Raw genomic sequence first — 23,294 nt, forward strand, 5'->3', positions numbered from 1 at the left:
TCATGGCACTCAATCAATTAGTCCCAGTTGATTCTTATCTTTACATCAAAATGATATGTATTTTTAACAAAGTTATCTAACAAATACTAAGTCTGTTAATGCATAGTTTTTTCTCTTGGTATATTTTTTCGATCTATTGTCATTATCGTGAAAATGCGGATTTTTGTCATATCTGGTCCGGTTCCGATCCGTAGTTTTCCCAAAAATGTGCAATGGCGGCTGTGGAAAAACTTACGAAAATGAGTCCGAGAATAAACATTGTTTGACAAGAGATTGTGAATGAATAAGACGCTTTTAATGCATTAAATAGATTAAACATAAACTTAAACCAATTATGATAACTTTTGAAAGAAGTATTAAACTTATTTCAGCTCTAAACCAAAATTCTCGCTCTCGGAAGAGAAAGAAAGTAATTTTTGGAGAGTTGCACAAATAAACGACCTTTTATTAAAAAAATAAAAATCGTTCCAATCTTTGCAAATTTCGTAATACAAAACGTAGATTTCGAATTGTTTTGTGATTGCATTTTTCCATGTCGAAATTGGTGATTGCAGACACGTGCCGTGGAATTAGTCATGTCATAAGCTTGGGATATTCGCATCCAAACAGTTATCACCCTGAAGGCAATTAACACCTAGCTATTTAATCTCTTAATTGCCTGTAGTGTCCGGCTTAAAGGGATTACAATTAAAGGTGATATAATGTTTATGATCATAATCGATAATAGATGAAATTTCAAAATTGAGGACAAGTAAATAAGCATCTTCAAAATAATTATAGCGTCGCGGGAATAATTATAGCGTCGCGGTAATTATTATAGCATCACGGTAAAAACATATAGCGTCGCGGTACCGCGACGCTAAAACGGCCTGGGGAGAACACTGAACTTCTGTATACCATTGTATTGACGAAGGTTTGTCAGAATAAAGATATATATATATATAATCCTACTAAAGTTTAACTCTACAAGCATAATGAATTAGCTGTTACTTTCTGCTGATATTTAAAATACTATGTCCACTAGTGTAGAAACAGACCGTCTGTTAATTTAATGTCAATATTTACCAGATCACAAGAGGCTCAAGTCAAGATCAAGAAATATCACATGTGCATGTTACACCCTTGAACTTGAACTTGTACAATGCATATGTTCTGATATAACATTTTTCTAAGCATCAAACTTATTCCCAATACATTCATTATAATTCCTTCATTGGTTAATTCTCAACAATTTTAATATGCAATTCTTTTGAACTTACAATAAAAAATAACAAGAGATTACATTGCATTAATAAAATATGTTGAGCAAGAACATATGTCTATTGTTTACTGTATCTAGAGTGATTTGTATATATACCTTCCTCTGCATAGTGACACTTGCATATAAGAGCATTTAAGAGATCAAAAAGAACTTCTTTCAATGGAGATTCTACTGTATAATTGATGGTATGTTTACTGGCTATACACTTCAGAAGTTGAGGACTATTGGGACCATAAAACCTCATCTCGTCTTCATCTAAAAAATATATATTTTACTGTAAATAAACAATATAAATGTTAAAAAAAAAAGCCTGCCAAAAAACAAAATCAGTCTAATCAGGGCTGTTTAAAAATAAATCAGGAAGAGGGACAGGAGGCACTCAAATTAAATAAATATTTATGGTTGTTGCATTTACCTTAAAATTACAAGTAAAATGAGAATTTTTATTTTATGAGTAGTCATGGTCTTATGAAAGTACCTCCTATGCATTTAAGTATTGGAACAGCCCTTACTTAAAAAAAAACATCTCACATTTAAGAATTATATCCTGCATTCAACCAACTATTGTAGAAATAACATGTATACAAATAAATTTTGGCTTTATTTGTACAAATAATGTCTTCTGCTACTCTGTTTCCATAATATAAATGGGCAAACAGTTATGTGAATATTTCTTTTTGGACAACTGTTCATTTTTGGGTTCTCTTCGTGGTCAGCATTTAAAATATTCTGTTTACTAAAATAACAAGATTGTGTTATTAAAACGAGGTGCAAGCTGTTAATCTGTATATCAGGAAATTTTGTGCATGTCAAATTTTCAATATGAATTTCAGGGGTCATATAGTGGCTCTTACTATACCTCCCCCTGTTTTTACATCTTGAATGTTTACAAACCTCGTTTAGCAGGTGGTGGTAAGGCTACCCGCAAGATAGATTTGACTACTTCTGTGAACAATTCAGGATGTCGACAGGCTGCTGGACCCAGGACTCTCAGGACATAATGTAATTCTTTGGAACCCATACTGCCCTGTGACACACCACTTGTACTGGAACCAGAGCCAGAAGTTACTTTCTTTACAACCTAAAATGAACAATTTCATAACTACAGTTGTGAAATTTATCAAAATTTTATTTCAGAGACTGTTTGTTCCATCTGAAATAATTCTGTTTAGCTACAAATACCAGGGTAGAATTTACAACAAACTTCTACCCAACGATGCCAATCACTACATTAATATAGCATTGTAAACAATCAGATATGTCACATTATAGACACAGATGAAGATACACAATGCATGGATGTTAAGTAAACCCATCAAAATCTTAAATAACAAACTTAAATAGTAAAATATCAAAGCTTTTATGTCAGTCCTGACTCCAAACCATAATCAATGTAATTTGAAAAGCAATTTTAAAGAGGATACTCTGGACATACATAAGCATGATCCATTATGAATCAGTTATTCATAAACAAATGTAACTCTCCCGAGGAAGACGATGTGTCACCTGCCATACCAAATTAACTAAGTTCATGCTTTTGCATAGAAAAAATCACTGACCTTAAGTTAAGAAAGTAAGTGTGTAAAAGAAGTTCAATTATATTGACATCTATCCAGCTGTTTTCAAGAAGTTGCAGATTAACAAAATGTGCATAAAACAAAGGAGACCACAGAAGTGATCCTTATTTGCCACTAGTGAAAACTTGACGCTTTCATCGGGCAACCTAAAAATTTATAACGATTTTTGTTTTATATCATTTCATACTTTCTTATCTTTATTTTTCCAAGCGTTAAACATGCTGAATGTTGGTAGTTTCATTATCCTAAAACAAAATCTTACTTGAAAATATAAAACTATAACCAGATGCTCCGCAGGGCGTAGCTTTATACGACCGCAGAGGTTGAACCCTGAACGGTTGGGGCAAGTATGGACACAACATTCAAGCTGGATTCAGCTCTAAATTTGGATTGTGATTAAATAGTTGACACAGCATAGGTTTCTGACACAGAATGAATGTGTTCTAATGAACTTAAAATTTTTGTTTTCTCTTAGAGCAATTCACTATGCTGTTGAATATTAATCCTCTCAAAAAAATGTTTGAAGAAATTTTCTTTTTTATTTATGAAATTTCAAATGAGAAAAATTGAACCCAATTTTTTTAATCACATCCCCCTTTCCCTTATTCCAAAACTAATCTCAATTAAAATTTCTAATGGAGTTTGCAACAATAACTACTCATTTAAATACATCATAAAATATTAAGATGTAAAAAAACTGCTTGTTATCACTGAATGGTAAAGATTATTTCAATTTATCAGTTGGTAGTAAAAAGTGAATATACATTGTATATTGTATATAACAAAGATTTAAGTTGATTCTGGACAAAGAAAGATAACTCCAATTAAAAAAAAATCTTGCTATTGCACAATATTTTGCAATTAGATATTTCTTGCTTACTATTCTGGACAAAGAAAGATAAGTCTAATTAAAAAAAAATTTGCTATTTCACAATATTGTGCAATTAGATATTTCTTGCCATTGCGCAATACTGTGCAATTGAAAAGACTTGCTATTGCACAATACTTAATATAATAATTTTAGATCCTGATTTGGACCAACTTGAAAACTGGGCCCATAATAAAAAATCTAAGTACATTTTTGGATTCAGCATATCAAAGAACCCCAAGATTTCAATTTTTGTTAAAATCAGACTAAGTTTAATTTTGGACCCTTTGGACTTTAGTGTAGACCAATTTGAAAACAGGACCAAAAATGAAGAATCTACATACACAGTTAGATTTGGTATATCAAAGAACCCCATTTATTCAATTTTTGATGAAATCAAACAAAGTTTAATTTTGGACCCCGATTTGGACCAACTTGAAAACTGGGCCAATAATCAAGAATCTAAGTACATTTTTAGATTCAGCATATCAAAGAACCTTACTGATTCATTTTTTTGTCAAAATCAAACTAAGTTTAATTTTGGACCCTTTGGACCTTAATGTAGACCAATTTGAAAACGGGACCAAAAGTTAAGAATCTACATACACAGTCATGACAGTTAGATTCGGCATATCAAAGAACCCCAATTATTCAATTTTGATGAAATCAAACAAAGTTTAATTTTGGACCCTTTGGGCCCCTTATTCTGTTGGGACCAAAACTCCCAAAATCAATACCAACCTTCCTTTTATGGTCATAAACCTTGTGTTTAAATTTCATAGATTTCTATTTACTTATACTAACGTTATGGTGCGAAAACCAAGAAAAATGCTTATTTGGGTCCCTTTTTGGCCCCTAATTCCTAAACTGTTGGGACCTAAACTCCCAAAATCAATACCAACCTTCCTTTTGTAGTCATTAACCTTGTGTTTAAATTTCATTGATTTCTATTTACTTAAACTAAAGTTATTGTGCGAAAACCAAGAATAATGCTTATTTGGGCCCTTTTTTGGCCCCTAATTCCTAAACTGTTGAAACCAAAACTCCCAAAATCAATCCCAACCGTTCTTTTGTGGTCATAAACCTTGTGTCAAAATTTCATAGATTTCTATTGACTTAAACTAAAGTTATAGTGCGAAAACCAAGAAAATGCTTATTTGGGCCCTTTTTGGCCCCTAATTCCTAAAATGTTGGGACCAAAACTCCCAAAATCAATACCAACCTTCCTTTTGTGGTCATAAACCTTGTGTTAAAATTTCATAGATTTCCATTCACTTTTACTAAAGTTAGAGTGCGAAAACTAAAAGTATTCGGACGACGACGACGACGCAGACAGCAACGCCAACGTGATAGCAATATACGACGAAAAATTTTTCAAATTTTGCGGTCGTATAAAAAGTATTCACTTTCAACCATCTTTCTTAAAATCTCATCTATAACAAATTATCTACAAAATCCAAAGACATACCTTCTCCATACAGTATCTCAGTGAATCTTTTTCTTCCATTACATGTCTGAATATTAACGTCACTAATGAAATAAATCCTTGGAAAGATGAGGATTGAGTAAGAGCAAGTAAAAGTCTTGGTCCACCTAAATCGGCAAACAATACTGCATATTTATGTTCTCTTGTCAGACGTAACACTAACCGAAGGGATGCATGTAAAGTATCTGCTTCTACAGGTATACCCACTAACACTACAACCGACCTGCAAAAAATAAAAAAAATATTATATAGATATCTTTACAAACAAAAATTAACAATTTCATAACTACTGGTGTCTGACAGAACTGTTCTGTGTTGAATTTATTAAATGTTTATTCAATCTAAGACAAGTTTTGTCTAGCTACAATACCAGGATAGAAATTACAACAAATTTCTACCCAACGATGCCAATCACTACATTAATATAGCATTGTAAACAATCACATATGTCACATTATAGACACAGATGAAGATACACAATGCATGAATGATAAGTATAACCCCATCAAAAACTTATATGATAAACTAAAATATCCCACTATCCATTATATTACTCTTGAAATCAATATCTTCTATATCTAGCTACAAATACCAGGATTGAAATTACCACAAACTTCTACCCAACGATGCCAATCACTACATTAATATAGCATTGTAAACAATCACATATGTCACATGACAATTCATAAATGAAGATACACAATGCAATAAAAAGATATCATCATAATATTAGAATTCTCTTTAACTTTGTGAAAGCTGGCTTTATATATTTTTTTATTTTTTATTTTATTCTTTTTCAGTTTTGACCCCTTCAATCATTATAAATCAATCTTCTATGTCTAGCTACAAATACCAGGATAGAAATTACACCAAATTTCTACCCAACGATGCCAATCACTACATTAATATAGCATTGTAAACAATCACATATGTCAAATTATAGACACGAATGAAGATACACAATGCATGAATGATAAGTACAGTTTGGGTCCACCTAATTCAGCAACCAATACAGCATACCTTCTTTTTTCTAGGTGCAATGTTAAAAAAAAAACTTATCAACAGCTCGTCTCTAACCCTTATAATTCAGTTGTTATATTCCGCTGATCTACGATTACTACATTAACGCCTGAATGCATAGACAATGAAAAATCTTCAATCAACCATTCGGAATTTGCTGATGGGTCACCTCTTCTACAGGGCACCAATCAAAATCCAGGATTTGTGAATAGTTTTTATTTTGTAAGGAATTCAGGCCCTTGCAAGTAGGAGAGATTGATTACAGTGAGGGACTGAATTATTCAGGTTAGCTCGTCTCTATATAATTCTTCACGACATACCTAGGAGACTACTGTAAAGATCAATATTCAGACCCAATATATTCAATAAATCTGTCTAATTGACACAAGTACAAGAATAATACTACTATAATTCATCTAGTTTGAAAATTTAAAAACTGGAAGTTTACAAACTATTATCCAATACAAAATTTTAATCAGGGGGCAGATCTAATATTAGGCAATTCATACTTTTTAAACAACCTTTTTGTCTAGCAGTCCTGAATTTTAACTGAACAAACCCATTTTAGGTGATTGTGAATAACAATCAAAGAAAATAAGTCCAAAATTTCTTATGGATAATATCAATTCAATTCAATATTTTATTGGAAAGAGCACAATAGAGGCGTGATCCAAATACAGATAATTATAATATTAAAACAACACATAAATGAAATAAAGATTCATGTAAATGGTCACGAGCCAATTCTATGTATACAAATACATTATAAACTGATATTGATACCATAAACTTATATTTTAAGATTTTAAGTGGGGCAGGGCAATATTATATTTTTCAAAACCTATATGGGAAGTCTGATATTTTTCCTAATTTTAATGTCAAAAATTATCAATGTTCCCAACAATGGTTTCAGAATAATAAATTCAACAAGCAAGATTCAGTCATATGCTTGTCATTATAAAATTCATCATCAATGCATGATTTAACACAAAACAATGCAATAATTATCCAATCTTCATATCAATAAATAAATTGCATTTAAATAATATAACTGAAGAACAATATCAAGTATATTTAGCTCTCTCCTAATTCCTTGTCCAATAAATTTATTTTTTAAAACCAAACAACAAATATCCTTTTTGGAATAACCTTCAGAAATTCAACTAGTATTCATATACATTGAAGTCGCAGTCAGCTTTAGTATGTTATAAGATTGGAATTTAAAACTGTAGTACTCAGAACTAATTTATCAACATGCATAATTCAGTTATATGCTTGTCTATTTATAATTCATCATGGATTTATATACTAGACTGGGTCCTGTATTTGTCTTAGTGCACTACATCAAAATCTAACATAAAAAGTTTTACAGCTGATTGCATTGATTGTGTAGGTAAAGGAAATATTTTTGGTAAGCTTGCTTGTTAGCTGAACCGTGAAGTCATCATTAAGGTAGGTACACTACCCTCCTTTCCAAGTTGTCTAGTCCTACAGACAGATTGGTTATCTGTAAGACTAGTCTCCTCTTACAGGAGGGTAGTTTATCCTAGAAATTTAAACGGCCATTCATTTACTTATGTGTACAGGTTTATCTCTGCCTATTTATATTGTTTGCAGATGTCAATCTTTATAACAATGCTTTAGCAAACATTTAAACAAAACAAGTATGCAAGGCAACCAAAGTTTTACTCTACAAACAAAAGAAAATTAGCTGTAACAGAAGTACTCAGAACCATAGTATATGTCAACATGCATAATTCAGTCATATGCTTGTCAATTTATAATTCATCATGGATTTATGTAAACAACTGGGTCAAGTGTAGTTTCAGCATGATAGTACACAAATAACAAGAATGTGTCCTCAGTACACGAATGCCCCACTCGCACTATCATTTTCCATGTTCAGTGGACCGTGAAATTGGGGTAAAAACTCTAATTTGGCATTAAAATTAGAAAGATCATATCACAGGGGACATGTGTACTAAGTTTGAAGTCGATTGGACTTAAACTTCATCAAAAACTACCTTGACCAAAAACTTTAACCTGAAGCGGGACAGACGGACGGACGGACGAACGAACGGACAGACGGACGAACGAACGGACGGACGCACAGACCAGAAAACATAATGCCCCTCTACTATCGTAGGTGGGGCATAATAAAAACTGTTTCTATTCTGTAGATGCATGGAACCACCCTACCTATTGACAATTTTAAGTGCATATGCATCTTGAATACCCCAGACAGAAAATAATACATTATCTTGTATGTTTCTTTAAGGAGAATTAAGGATTAGAATACAGATCTTAGGCTCTAATTTTGTTTCCATATATAATATAGACTATTGATTCTGTTTTTGTTCAGGTGTTAAAGTACATATTGTGGTATCAGCCTTTTTCTCTTAAAGGGAAAGTTTTTTCGACCATGACAATGTACCCTTAGATATATTGTACTGTATTATGGTTTAAAAAAAAACAAAAACTCAGAATTAGATATTCAACATGCATAATTCAGTTATATGCTTGTCTTTAAAATTCATCATTGAAACAAATATAAGTATTTCAATTCAAGTTACTCGAATCAATAACAACCAATTCAAAAATTGCAAGGGAGGTAACCTTTACTTGACTTTCATTAAGCATTCATTGAAAAGTAGGAGACACAATTATAACATAGTATTTCCCAAATTGTTCGTACATGACCAAAATTCATGGTGGTTGAAAGTAAGCAAGCAATACCTTTCATAGAAGTGCATTGTCAAGAGGTTCAAAAGTACTTATAATCATTGAAAATATGAATTTACCTAATTATACTTGTTATGTGGTCATGATTTAAACCATTAACCACAGGTGGTATTTCTCTTTTCTTTTCTGTACTTTCTGTTTCCATTTTACTCTCTGGAAAATAAAATAACACATCAAATATTGCTCTTTCTTCAGAAAAATAATACATGTAATTTAAAAACAATTATAATCCATTCCACAGTTGTTTAAACTGATATTGATATCATTAAAAAGAATACAGATTTCAAAGTTGAATGAAAAATTCTGAACTTCCTTTTTAAAACAGTAAAGGACCATAACTGAACTCCCAAAAAAAAAAATGAAAATTGTTAAGAACAAACATAACCTTCTTTACGTCAAAAATAAACCCAGCATATTAACATTTTAACAAATTGAAGATTCTCATCTTATTTACTGAAACCTACATACACTTCAGCATTTTTCAATCAATCATGTGAGCTACAAACTCAAAACTAGAACTCAATTCTATCTTGACAAACAACATATTGTTATTTGAAAATGATTCCCAGAGTTTACTCCAACCACTATACTACCTAAACAACCTACCAGAACCAGATTCAACTGACAATGTATCAAGGTTATTAGCAACTTTCTGTTCCTCCTTTGCCTGCTGTTTCTCCTCAAGTGAGGAAAGATTCAACATGATTGGTCGTCTGTTACCAGTTTCCTCATTAACCTACAAAGATATTCAAAAATATGAGTACAATCTTTCTGAATATTAAACTAAAATCATCAGCATACAAAAGTTAGCATGTCACTTGATATAATTCTTTTTTAAACAATTTAATGATTTATTGATTGCTTTACCCATCTCTGACTGACAAATGAAAAGTGGTAGTTGTTTGTTGCTCTGCATCATATTAGCTTTTGTTCAGTATTTTGTACATAAACTTAGGCTGTTAGCAATATATAGTTTGCTCATTGGAATTGTTTTACATTTGTCATTTCAGGGCCCTTTACAACTGACTCTGCTGGATAGGTTTTGCTTATAGACAAAGGCCACTGGTGACCTGTAGTTGTAAATGTATGTGTCATTTGGTCTCTTGTGGAGAGTTGTCTCACTGAAAATCATACCACATCTTCTTATTTCCACAAGACATATTTAATTGAAGATTACTTAACAAATGATAATAAAGAACTCCTACCTGAACCATGGTGTTAAAATGAATTGTGTACCTTCTTCTTCCAGCTGAGAACCTGTTAAAAAGATGATTTTTTTTTTTATCTTACATTTAAAATGGTATATTTTTACCGTCAAATGCATTTTTGTTACAGAAGTATTATCTAAATCATGAACCCCTAAACAAACTTATATTTACAAAAGCATCTTCATTACATGTAATTTTCGAAATCTGAGCAAGTTTTATACAGACATTATCCTACTTAAGCTAATTTTTTTTCATTATGAGTAATTTGTTGTTATGTTCATCTGGGCTTTCTAAATTAAAAAAAAATATTTCAAATTCATGTTTTGTTTGTGGTAAAAGATGACAAGATGGAAGTTTTTAACGACCTTAACTGGCTATAAAAGATGTCTGCAGTGAAACTTGATATAAATGTTTCCACTATTGAGCTTCATCATCTATTAAATTACCCGTCATAGAAAATGACAAAAGAGAGATATGATATACACTATCTTGCTTGACAGTATATTACCTACATGACGAAAGTATTTAAGCTAGGCTATAGCCATGAACTTACCTAACATTGATATCACCGGACTGATAAGCGTCGTCTATGGTTTTGTTATTAGGAAGACTATATTTACACCATCTACCACTGCTGTCATCAAACCATTTCCATGTATGGCTATTTTGCTGAAAAACAAACAAAATATTATTTAAATATTATTTAAAAATTTAAAGAAATTGCAAATACAAACTTTAAAGTCTTTAAATTTACATGACGAGGGATGGGACCAATTACCTTTCCCATGTTAAGGTCAACAGACTTGAGCAAGACAGCTAATAAGGTTTAATAATAGTGAATGTAGGATGTGGAATAAATCAGGAAGAAATGATTTCTAACTGAGGAATAAACACCACTTTTATGTAGCACTTTATACTACCATCATTTGCAAAAGTACAAATGTGTTGAAAAAGAAATGCACATAGTGAAACAATACAATTTTTGTTGTTGTATACATATAACCCAACACTCAGGAATGTGGTTGAAAATTTTAAAGAAATAATAAGCTTTATAAAAATACTAGGAACAGGTGGTTATTCCAAGGTTTCAAACAAGACTTGGGAGTGCATCAATAGGTGTTTACTCTTGATCTAAATAGGGAGAAGTGGTTTATCTTAAAATTAAACAATGTGCTTGGTGCAGAAGTAGCAGATACCAACTTTAAAATCTTTAATTTGAACAACCAACAAGGTTTAATAGTGAATGTAGGATGTGGAATAAATCAGGAAGAAATGATTTCTAACTGAGGAATAAACATCACATTTATGTTGCACCTTATACTAACTTCATTTGCAAAAGTACAAATGTGTTGAAAAAGAGGTGCAGTTTGAACAGCCAAATAATACATATTTGTGTTGTATATATAATCTAACAATCGGCTAGGTAGGTAGAAAGAAAATTTGAAGAAATCAGAAGATCCATAAAAATGTGTGTATGCCTTCAAGGAACAGGTTGTTTCCAAGGTTTCAAATAAGATAGCAGGGTGCATCCATAGATGATTCTCTTGGAAAAAGTGGGTAACTTAGAAATTAAACAGCGTGCTCAGAACAGAAGTAGCAAATACCAATTTTAAAATCTTTAATCTAAACCAGCCAGGGATGGAGCCAACTACTTTATTCCCTCTTAAAGTCAGCATCCTTATAGACAACCAATGAAGATAATTAACGGTGAATGTAGGATGTGGAATAAATCAGGAAGAAATGATTTCTAACTGAGGAATTAACACCACATTTATGTAGCACCTTATACTACCATCATTTGCAAAAGTACAAATGTGTTGAAAAAGAGGTGCAGTGTGAACAGCCAAGTAATACATCACTTTAAATTAAAACAACGGCTTTAGATCAATAGTGTTCAAATCTTGCAGCAAACATATAAAACTTGTATTTTTCCTGACAGAACAATATTTTGGCAAACAAATCTTATTAGGAGCAAAACAGTAGAAGATCTGATGCAAAAAATTCTTCATGTAACTATAACCCCAAATGCAGCTGGACAAGAAAGATTTGAACAAATCATCAACTCCAAAAAAAAAATGTGCTCATTCTCTAGGTACTGGTAACATTTCAGAGATTTCAAACCAAGGTACCAAGTGCATCCATAGGTGATTCCTTCGTTTTATCTTTGCAAAAAGTAAAATCACAAAAATACTGAACTCAGAGGAAAATCAATTCGGAAAGTCCATAATCACATGGCAAAATCAAATAACAAAATGCAACAAAAACGAATGGACAAGAACTGTCATATTCCTGACTTGGTACAGGCATTTTCAAATGTAGAAAATGGTGGATTGAACCTGGTTAAAGAGGTAGTAAGTAATGTTAATATAAGAAATCATTGCAAAAACCTGAATGTTTAAAAATGTAATATCAAGGCTAAGAAAAACCTAATAGGTGACTAAACTGATATATTAATATTGGAATGGTTGAAGAATGTACATAGTAATATAGACAGAAGGTGGAAAATGTAAAGCCTTGTCAGTTCAGAATGTAGCATCTAGTTTGTCCGTAATATATAATCAAATGATGTCATCTGAAAATTCACATACATTGGACAAGTGCCTAATTTAGAATTTGGCAGGGAAATCTTTTACTGTATTAAGCAATGAAGATCATTTAAATGTAAGCTGGGGAATAAATTAACAAGAAATGTATTTCTAGTTAAGGAATAACCAGCTTTTAATTTTGCACCCTCTACTAGCAAACTATTGAATATTTCAATAATGCTGAAAAAAGGTGCTTCATATTCACTTTATAAAAGTGATTGTAGTGATATTTATTGCACAAATTGTTAGTGATAAACTATCCTCAAATCTATCTTAAAACCTGTGTAGTTGTTCAATCTTCTACTGGTATATGTATAATGAAATGTTTAAAATTTCTGCATTCTTTGAAGAACTATTATGAAAACTGAAATCCCTCTTGCTTAATGCCAAACTTTTACAAAAGAAAGAAGGTTGAACACTAGACCCTAAAGTAACTTCCAATACATATTGAAATGGCAGTATTCCTGCAATACAATGTATTTTTCATTGCTCTCCTGGCACATAGTTTCAACCAGAATCTGCTTAAGGTTTGCCATCAGTTGTGATTTGACCACTTAGTAAAAAAGGTGATTGCATATATACCATTCACTTCATCAGGTGGGTTTATAACATAATTATCATTTAGCCAAACACAAATCTTCTGGCTTTCTAGACTTTTGGGAGTGTGAGAGATTCCAAATGAACAATTCAAACAGCTAATTTACAGTCTAAAATATTTACCGTAAGCTTTGCTGCTTCTGCTTTCCTCTTGGATATCACAGATACTTTTTCATAAAGGTCAAGAAGTAAAAGCAGGGGAGCAAGCCATCTAAAATATAAAATAAAATATTCATGCTTTTTCTGTGCATTGTTAAGCATCTATGGCCAAATAATTTCCTAGTTCTGACGCATACAGAATATGAAAATTAAAACTGCATGACAAATTTCATGTTTCAAGTCAGCTTACTGCAACATACAACCATTTTAGATGATTTATTTTTTCCATACTTTTTTCTCTTGTTTTATTTGTTCACCTTTTTTCGTGGCAGGGCTTTTTATAGCCTATAAACAGGGTTAGTTTTTCTTATTGTTCAAGGTTGATCAGTGGCCTATAATTGCAAACTTCAACTTCATTTGAACTCCAGTGTTCTATTTGGCAATCATACAACATCTCCCCATTTTCATATCAACATTCAACCAGTACATGTACAAAGAGATTATTTGGAACAATTTGTTTTACTTATTCAAATAATAAACAAGTTGGTAAATTGCAACCCCTTCAAACATATTTTAAACACTAGTTGTCTTTATCTTTTTGCGTTGTTGAGTTGCTGTCTCATTGATGCATACCAGTATCTCTCTTCATTTATATTTTCTTACTCATACAAAATCAATTAGAAACTGTATAAATGTTGCAATATGTGAAGTATATGTTTACCTAGGTGTGATCATTTCTTTGTTTGCAGATAGAAATTCCTGCTCGCTGTTGAGAACTTGTACCAACATATCAGTCAGATAGAAAGTATCCAGGGTTTCTGCACATGGCATCATCATTTCCTGTGAAGAAAAATTTAATTTAATATAATATAATGCAAGAAAATATTAAGTGCAAAAACATAGTATAAATGCAATAATGTAGATCATCTTTTTTCAGTTTTGACTCCTTCAATCATTATACTACATTCCAAATCAATATCATATCTGTCTAGCTACAATACCAGGGTAAAAGTTACAACAAACTTCTACCCAACGATGCCAATCACTACATTAATATAGCATTGTAAACAATCACGTATGTCACATGACAAGACACAAATGAAGATACAATGCATGAAAAGGAATTCATCATCACTATCAAATTATGTATATTATCTTTATAATACAGGCATAAAATTGTGTTGTAAAAGCATTAATAAATATTATGACAACAGAATCAATGTTATTGTCTGAAAAACAACAGCAACTGTGTTGTTAGGCTTAACATACCCACACCAATAAAGCAAAGAATTATAAAGCAGAGAGTAATTGTCTTACAGATCTGTAAATTTGCTCAAACCAAACACAAACTCATCTCTGTAAAGCTTTTGAGTTCTGAGTCTTTCCGATCAATTTTATGCAAGTAAGGTGTGAAGACAATTTTCAAAATTTCATTCCACATGGTGACAAAATCAAAGTAAGGGCAAAAGGAAATAACATCTCAGAACAAGTGCTCACACACGACATTGCCTCACTGTCTAGAGGCTGAGCATAGAAGAAATCTTATCTGAGAATCCAGTTTAACTTTCAAAATCAATATTTTAAATGTCTAGCTACAATACCAGGATAGAAATTACAACAAACTTCTACCCAACGATGCCAATCACTACATTAATGTAGCATTGTAAACAATCACATGTCACATGACAAGACACAAATGAAGATACACAATGCATGAAAAGGAACTAATCACAACTATTAATTTTTACCAGGATAGAAATTACAACAAACTTCTACCCAACGATGCCAATCACTACATTAATATAGCATTGTTAATCTGTTAACCTTGTTGCAGGGGCCATAAAAACAGGAAGGTGTTCAACAGACCTGAAAAATACTCACACCTTATACAACTCATGGGTGTCTGACTAAAACATGAAGTCATTCTGTATGTACAGTAGAATTAGAGAAATGTGTTGGATTTTTTTTTTTTTTTTTAATTCACTTAAAATAGTGAACAATTCAAAGTATTAGCAGACAGGAAGTGGTTGTCTGACATTTATCAAGAGCTCACACATAACAACTTATCATTTAGCTGCTGATCAAATATAAAACTTCACCTGAGATAAAGAGTTTTATACTTCCAATCATTATAATAATTCATTTGAATATAATTTAATTTTGGATGTAATGCCTCGTCTGATTGGCTGATGTTATTTTGTTATGAGCCCATAGACATAATTTAGTCTTGTGACTGTGACGTCATCAACGTTTTTTCATGGTTTTCTACGGTTTAAAATGGAATTTAAAATTAAATTCTAAGAAATGACTAATATTTTTTCTGTCTATTCGAAATAACATAAAAAATGTGATGCACACCGTTAATAACCCGCTACGCGCGTTATTCAGTGTGCACCAAATTTGTAATGTTATTTCTTCATAGACAGAAAAAATATTACAGTCATTCCTTAATTAATACAAGAGTGCACACGCTGAAATGTCTCGCATTCTATACTAATCATTGATATTATGTTGATAGTCCTCAGTATAAAGCTAAGCTTTATTACAACTGTCACATAAACTTAACATTAAGCAAGATAACTAAACAAAGACCAATGAACCTTGAAAATGAGGTCAAGGTCAGATGAACCATGCCAGGCAGACATGTACAGCTAACAATGCTTCTATACAACATATATAGTTGACCCATTACTTAAAGTTTAAGAAAAATAGACCAAACACAAAAACTTAACACTGTGCAATGAACCGTGAAAATGAGGTCACGGTCAAATAAAACCTGCGCGACTGACATAAAGATCATAAAATATTTGCATACACCAAATATAGTTGACCTATGGCATATAGTATTAGATAAAAAGACCAACACTCAAAAACTTAACTTTGACCACTGAACCTAAAAATGAGGTCAAGGTCACATGACATCTGCCAGTTGGACATGTACACCTTACAGTCCTTCCATACACCGAATATACTAGCCCTATTGCTTATAGTATCCGAGATATGGACTTGACCATCAAAACTTAACCTTGTTCACTGATCCATGAAATGAGGTCGAGGTCAAGTGAAAACTGTCTGACAGACATGAGGACCTTGCAAGGTACGCACATATCAAATATAGTTATCCTATTACTTATAATAAGAGAGAATTCAACATTACAAAAAATTTGAACTTTTTTTTCAAGTGGTCACTGAACCATGAAAATGAGGTCAAGGACATTGGACATGTGACTGACGGAAACTTCGTAACATGAAGCATCTATATACAAAGTATGAAGCATCCAGGTCTTCCACCTTCTAAGATATAAAGCTTTTAAGAAGTGAGCTAACGCCGCCGCCGCCGTAGCCTCTGCCGCTGGATCACTATCCCTATGTCAAGCTTTCTGCAACAAAAGTTGCAGGCTCGACAATAAAATCTGTCTAGCTACAATACCAGGGTAAAAGTTACAACAAATTTCTACCCAACGATGCCAATCACTGCATTAATATAGCATTGTAAACAATCACATATGTCACATGACAAGACACAAATGAAGATACACAATGCAAGGAAATCTTTCAATCACAACTATAACATGTAATGTTTGAATACCATCTTTAAAACACAGACATAAAAATGTCTTGTCAAAGCTTAAAGTACTATGGCAACAGTATGAAATTGTAATAAAAACAGAACACATATGTTGTCAGGCTTTACCATACTTGTTAATCAAAAGTATTGTAAAACAAGATGATATTCAACAGACCTGAAAAATGCAAACTTACACAACTCATCAGTGTCAGACTAAAACGAAAATCATTCTGTACAGTGGGAGAAATGTGTTGGAATTTATTTTTTTAATTCACTTAACATAGTGAACAATTTGAAGTATTCGTTAACAGGAAGCAGTTTTCTGACTTCTATCAATAGAGCTCACACATAACAACTTATTATTTAGCTGCTGACCAGATATGAAACTGCACATGAGGGCAGAGTTTTATTTCTCCAATCATTGTATTAATTTTGAAATCAATATGCATTTTGTCTAGCTACAATACCAGGATAGAAATTACAACAAATTTCTACCCAACGATGCCAATCACTACATTAATATAGCATTGTAAACAATCACATATGTCACATTATAGACACAAATGAAGATACACAATGCAAGAAAAGGATTTAATCACAAATATCACATATTGTATATCATCTTTATATTACAAGCATTCAAACATCTTGTCACACCATTATAAAATACTAGGACAACAATATGTTTATGTAGCTGTAAGAAAAGCAAGAACATTGTGATGTGGGGCTTAGCATACTTCTTTTGTAAAGCAAAGAATTGGAAAGCAGAAAGAAGATATTTGACAAATCTGAAAAAATGCTCTCACCAACAACTCATCACTGTCAAGTTTCAGATCAAAGACAAATCCTTCTGATCAATTTTATGCAAGTAAGGTGTAAGGACAATTCAATTTCCTTCAACATCTTGACAAAATTCAAAGTATGGGCGACATGATATAGCTGACTGACATCTCCAAAAAGTATTCACACATTACTACTCCTCACTTTTAGGTAGCTAAGCAAAGATGAAGTTGTCTGAGAAAACTGTTTTACATTTGAAAATATTCATTTGTCTAGCTACAATACCAGGATAGAAATTACAGCAAACTTCTACCCAACGATGCCAATCACTACATTAATATTGCACTGTAAACAATCACATATGTCACTGGACGACACAGATGAAGATACACAATGCATGAAAATAGATAATTTTTGTATACACAGGCATTCAAACATCCTTTCAAACCAATACAAAATACTACGACAACAGTATCATGAGTATCTAATTGTGAAATAAAAAGAACCAAACAAATTATTACAAGAGTGCACACGCTGAAATGTCTTAGCCTTTTTTACTAATCATTGATATTTTAATGTTGATAGTCCTAAATCTAAAGCTTTATTACACTGTCACGTAAACTTAACATTAATCAAGGAAACTAAAAATTAACCAATGAACCATAAAAATGAGGGAAGGGCAGATGAAACATGCCAGGCAGACATGTACAGCTAGCAATTCTTCCAAACAACAATTATAGTTGACCTGTTGCTTATAGTTTATGAAAAACAGACCAAAACACAAAAATTTAACACTGTTCAATGAATCATGAAAATGAGATCAAGGTCAAATATAACCTGCGCGACTGATAGTGTTGTTCCGATGATCGGAATAAGTCGGAAATCAGTTGGTTGGGACTGGCGATGTCGATAATCGATTGGGATTTTGTTCAATCGATTGTCGTTATAGTTTCCGGACTTTTAGCTTATCAACTTCCGGTCCGTTTGCGGTTTGCATTTTATGTGCGCAGTCAAACAAATAATAACAAAAAATATCAGTCGATGACAATAACAATGTCAAACATCCTATAATTAAAGACATGGCCAATTTCTTTCTTTATAAACATGACAAAAGCATTGACCATAAATATTTGCAGATTGGTGGAAAGTTATTTAAAATTAATAACTTTGTATGAAATATTTTCTTTCAATACCGGTACTTGTTACTTAAGAGCGTACATAAAATCATTCTGATTTTAGACAAAATAATTTCTTTGCTTCATTGGAACGTGTTGCAAATTGCCTTTTATTAAGGTTTTATCCATTTGTAGCATCAAAAACGTCATATTCCTTTCCAAATTGCTTGTCAAACATCGTTTATTTTTGTAAATTTTCCGAAATTTGTCCGCCATTGAAAAATATAAGAATCACGAATCGGAAACGGTTCAACTATGTAATAATTCCGCATTCTTGCATTTATAAGTTCAGACGCACGAATGACACAATTGACAGAAAAATAATGATCACAACAGTGAAAAAAAGCATTCTACACGAATTAACAGACATTGGCTTATTCCCCTTTGTTTACTGTATATATTTCAATGCAAATGCACTGTTTTATTTTTTTCTGTTAATTTTAAACTTCTTAAAGTTTAAAACTTTATATATCTTTTCTTAATTAGAAGCATTCAAATGTTTAAACAGCTATGTTATTGAAATTTTATTGTGAGTTACACCATTGAAATTTAGAAATGTTAGTGTCACTGTAATAATGTAATGGTAATAATGTTGTAATTATGAGATAAAATATGTTCAATCTGAATCTTGATTCTTATTAATTCATTGTTTTAACTGCTAAATAAATAGTTATCAAAGGTACCAGGATTATAATTTAGTACGCCAGAATATGAAAAGGAAACAAAAGATCAAATATGAATATATGAACTTTGCAATGATATGGAATATACACATTGGACATGTACAATGAGACTAAATGCTTGATTTCATTTTAAAAAAAAGGGCAAGGTACAAAATGTATTATGATGCGATTATAACCGATAGTCGGTTGGTTGCTGTCAACCGATTGTAATAGATAATCGGTTGGTAATTTCAACCGATTATCCAACACTAGCGACTGACATAGAGATCATAAAATATTTCCATACACCAAATATAGTTGACCTATGGCATATAGCATTACAAAAAAAGACCAAAACTCAAAAATTTAACTTTGACCACTGAACCATGAATATGAGGTTAAGGTCAGATGACACCTACTAACTAGACATGTACATCTAAAAATCATTCCATATACCAAATATGGTAGACGTATTGCATACAGGATAAGTAAAACAGACCAAAACGTGAAACTTAACACTGATCAATGAACCATGAAAATGAGGTCAAGGTCAAATAAAACCTGGGCGACTGATATATAGATCAAAAAATATTTCCATATACCAAATATAGTTGACCTATTGCATATAGTATTAGAAAAAAAGACCAAAACTCAAAAACTTAACTATTACCACTGAACCATGAAAATAAGGTCAAGGTCAAATGACACCTGCCTGTTGGACATGTACACCTTACATTCCTTCCATACACCGAATATATTAGACCTATTGCTTATAGTATCCAAGATATGGACTTGACCACCAAAACTTAACCTTGTTCACTGATCTATGAAATGAGGTCGAGGTCAAGTGAAAACTGTCTGACGGGCATGAGGACCTTGCAAGGTACGCACATACCAAATATAGTTATCCTATTACTTATAATAAGAGAGAATTTAACATTAAAAAAATCTTAACTTTTTTTTCAAGTAGCCACTGAACCCTGAAAATGAGGTCAAGGATATTGGACATGTGACTGACGGAAACTTTGTAACATGAGGCATTTATATACAAAGTATGAAGCATCCAGGTCTTCCACCTTCTAAAATATATAAGCTTTTAAGAAGTTAGCTAGTCAAGCTGCTGACATTATATAAAAGTCTTTCTGCACAGATGTAAATTAGTGATGTGTGTGGAAAATTTTAAGTTCTTTCAACAAAATGAACCAGATGCTCCGCAGGGCGTAGCTTTATACGACCGCAGAGGTTGAACCCTGAACGGTTGGTGCAAGTATGGACACAACATTCAAGCTGGATTCAGCTCTAAATTTGGAGTGTGATTAAATAGTTGACACAGCATAGGTTTCTGACACAGAATGAATGTGTTCTAATGAACTTAAAATTTTTGTTTTCTCTTAGAGCAATTCACTATGCTGTTGAATATTAATCCTCTCAAAAAAATGTTTGAAGAAATTTTCTTTTTTATTTATGAAATTTCAAATGAGAACAAGAGGCTCTCAAGAGCCTGAATCGCTCACCTGAATTTTTTTGGTTTAATCTCTCATCAATGATTATTTTGGCTTTGCAATTTATTTAAATGTTCTTTGAATCGTCCTATTTTCTTCAAAAGCAAAAAAAAAATCATTTTCTCCTATGTTCTATTTTAGCCATAGGAGCTATGTTTCTTGACATACAAGGAAATGAAATATAAAATTTATACTAGATACTCTGAAACTCTAAAACTCATTTAGCCTAAGTTTGGCTGAAATCGATACAGCAGTTTCAAAGGAGAAGATTTTTTAAAGTAAGTCAACATGATGAACAAATTGTGAAAAAAGTCTTTAAAGGGCAATAACTCCTTAAGAGGTCAATTGACAATTTTGGTCAATTGACTTATTTGTAGATCTTACTTTGCTTAACATTTTTGCTATTAACAGTTTATCTGTATCTATAATAATATTCAAGATAATGACCAAAAACTGCAAAATTTCCTTAAAATTACCAATTAAGTGGCAGCAACCCAACAATGGTTTGTTTGATTCATCTGAAAATTTCAGGGCTGATAGATCTTGACCTAATGAACATTTTTACCCCATGTCAGATTTGCTCTAAATGCTTTCGTTTTTGAGATATAAGCCAAAAACTGCATTTGACCCCTATGTTCTATTTTAAGTAACGGCGGCCATGTTTTTTGACGGACCAAAAATCGAAGCACACAATTTGTGCAGGATAATCTAAGGAACAATCATGCTAAGTTTCATCCAAATCCATTCAGCAGTTTCAGAGGAGAAGATTTTTTAAAGTTAGCAAATATGATGAACAAATTGTGAAAAATTGTCATTAAAGGACAATAACCCCTTAAGGGGTCAATTGACAATTTTGGTCATATTGACTTATTTGTAGATCTTACTTTGCTGATCATTTTTGCTGTTTACAGTTTATCTTTATCTATAATAATATTCAAGATAATGACCAAAAACTGCAAAATTTCCTTAAAATTACCAATTAAGTGGCAGCAACCCAACAATGGATTGTTTGATTCATCTGAAAATTTCAGGGCTGATAGATCTTGACCTAATGAACATTTTTACCCCATGTCAGATTTGCTCTAAATGCTTTCGTTTTTGAGATATAAGCCAAAAACTGCATTTGACCCCTATGTTCTATTTTAAGTAACGGCGGCCATGTTTTTTGACGGATCAAAAATCAAAGCACACACTTTGTGCAGGATACTCTAAGGAACAATCATGCTAAGTTTCATTCAAATCCATTCAGTAGTTTCAGAGGAGAAGATGTTTGAACCAGATGCTCCGCAGGGCGTAGCTTTATACGACCGCAGAGGTTGAACCCTGAACGGTTGGGGCAAGTATGGACACAACATTCAAGCTGGATTCAGCTCTAAATTTGGATTGTGATTAAATAGTTGACACAGCATAGGTTTCTGACACAGAATGAATGTGTTCTAATGAACTTAAAATTTTTGTTTTCTCTTAGAGCAATTCACTATGCTGTTGAATATTAATCCTCTCAAAACAAGAATGTGTCCTCAGTACACGAATGCCCCACTCGCACTATCATTTTCCATGTTCAGTGGACCGTGAAATTGGGGTAAAAACTCTAATTTGGCATAAAAATTAGAAAGATCATATCATAGGGGACATGTGTACTGAGTTTGAAGTCGATTGGACTTAAACTTCATCAAAAACTACCTTGACCAAAAACTTTAACCTGAAGCGGGACAGACGGACGGACGAACGGACGGACGAACGAACAGACGGACGCACGCACAGACCAGAAAACATAATGCCCCTCTACTATCGTAGGTGGGGCATAAAAATGTTTGAAGAAATTTTCTTTTTTATTTATGAAATTTCAAATGAGAAAAATTGAACCCAATTTTTTTAATCACATCCCCCTTTCCCTTATTCCAAAACTAATCTCAATTAAAATTTCTAATGGAGTTTGCAACAATAAGTACTCATTTAAATACATCATAAAATATTAAGATGTAAAAAAAACTGCTTGTTATCACTGAATGTTATTTATTATAATTTATCAGTTGGTAGTAAAAAGTGAATATACATTGTACATTGTATATAACAAAGATTTAAGTTGATTCTGGACAAAGAAAGATAACTCCAATTAAAAAAAAATCTTGCTATTGCACAATATTTTGCAATTAGATATTTC

The 23,294-nt window shown here is 32.2% G+C and overlaps 1 protein-coding gene across 6 annotated transcripts in view; it reads right to left on the reverse strand.

Annotated features, from left to right (window-relative positions):
- LOC143077737 (E3 ubiquitin-protein ligase HUWE1-like) overlaps positions 1-23,294 on the reverse strand; it is a 153,561-nt gene that overhangs the window by 66,421 nt on the left and 63,846 nt on the right. For all 6 annotated transcript variants that reach the window (XM_076252990.1, XM_076252991.1, XM_076252988.1 and 3 more), the window contains 9 exons: positions 14,165-14,283; positions 13,468-13,555; positions 10,716-10,831; positions 10,160-10,211; positions 9,561-9,690; positions 9,014-9,107; positions 5,175-5,415; positions 2,156-2,342; positions 1,358-1,516 (listed from right to left, as the gene is read on the reverse strand). In XM_076252990.1, the coding sequence (XP_076109105.1) occupies positions 1,358-1,516; positions 2,156-2,342; positions 5,175-5,415; positions 9,014-9,107; positions 9,561-9,690; positions 10,160-10,211; positions 10,716-10,831; positions 13,468-13,555; positions 14,165-14,283 (1,186 nt within the window). The remainder of the gene's footprint in view (positions 1-1,357; positions 1,517-2,155; positions 2,343-5,174; positions 5,416-9,013; positions 9,108-9,560; positions 9,691-10,159; positions 10,212-10,715; positions 10,832-13,467; positions 13,556-14,164; positions 14,284-23,294) is intronic.

The sequence above is a fragment of the Mytilus galloprovincialis genome, chromosome 1, assembly GCF_965363235.1.
Source record: "Mytilus galloprovincialis chromosome 1, xbMytGall1.hap1.1, whole genome shotgun sequence".
NCBI lineage: Eukaryota > Metazoa > Mollusca > Bivalvia > Mytilida > Mytilidae > Mytilus > Mytilus galloprovincialis.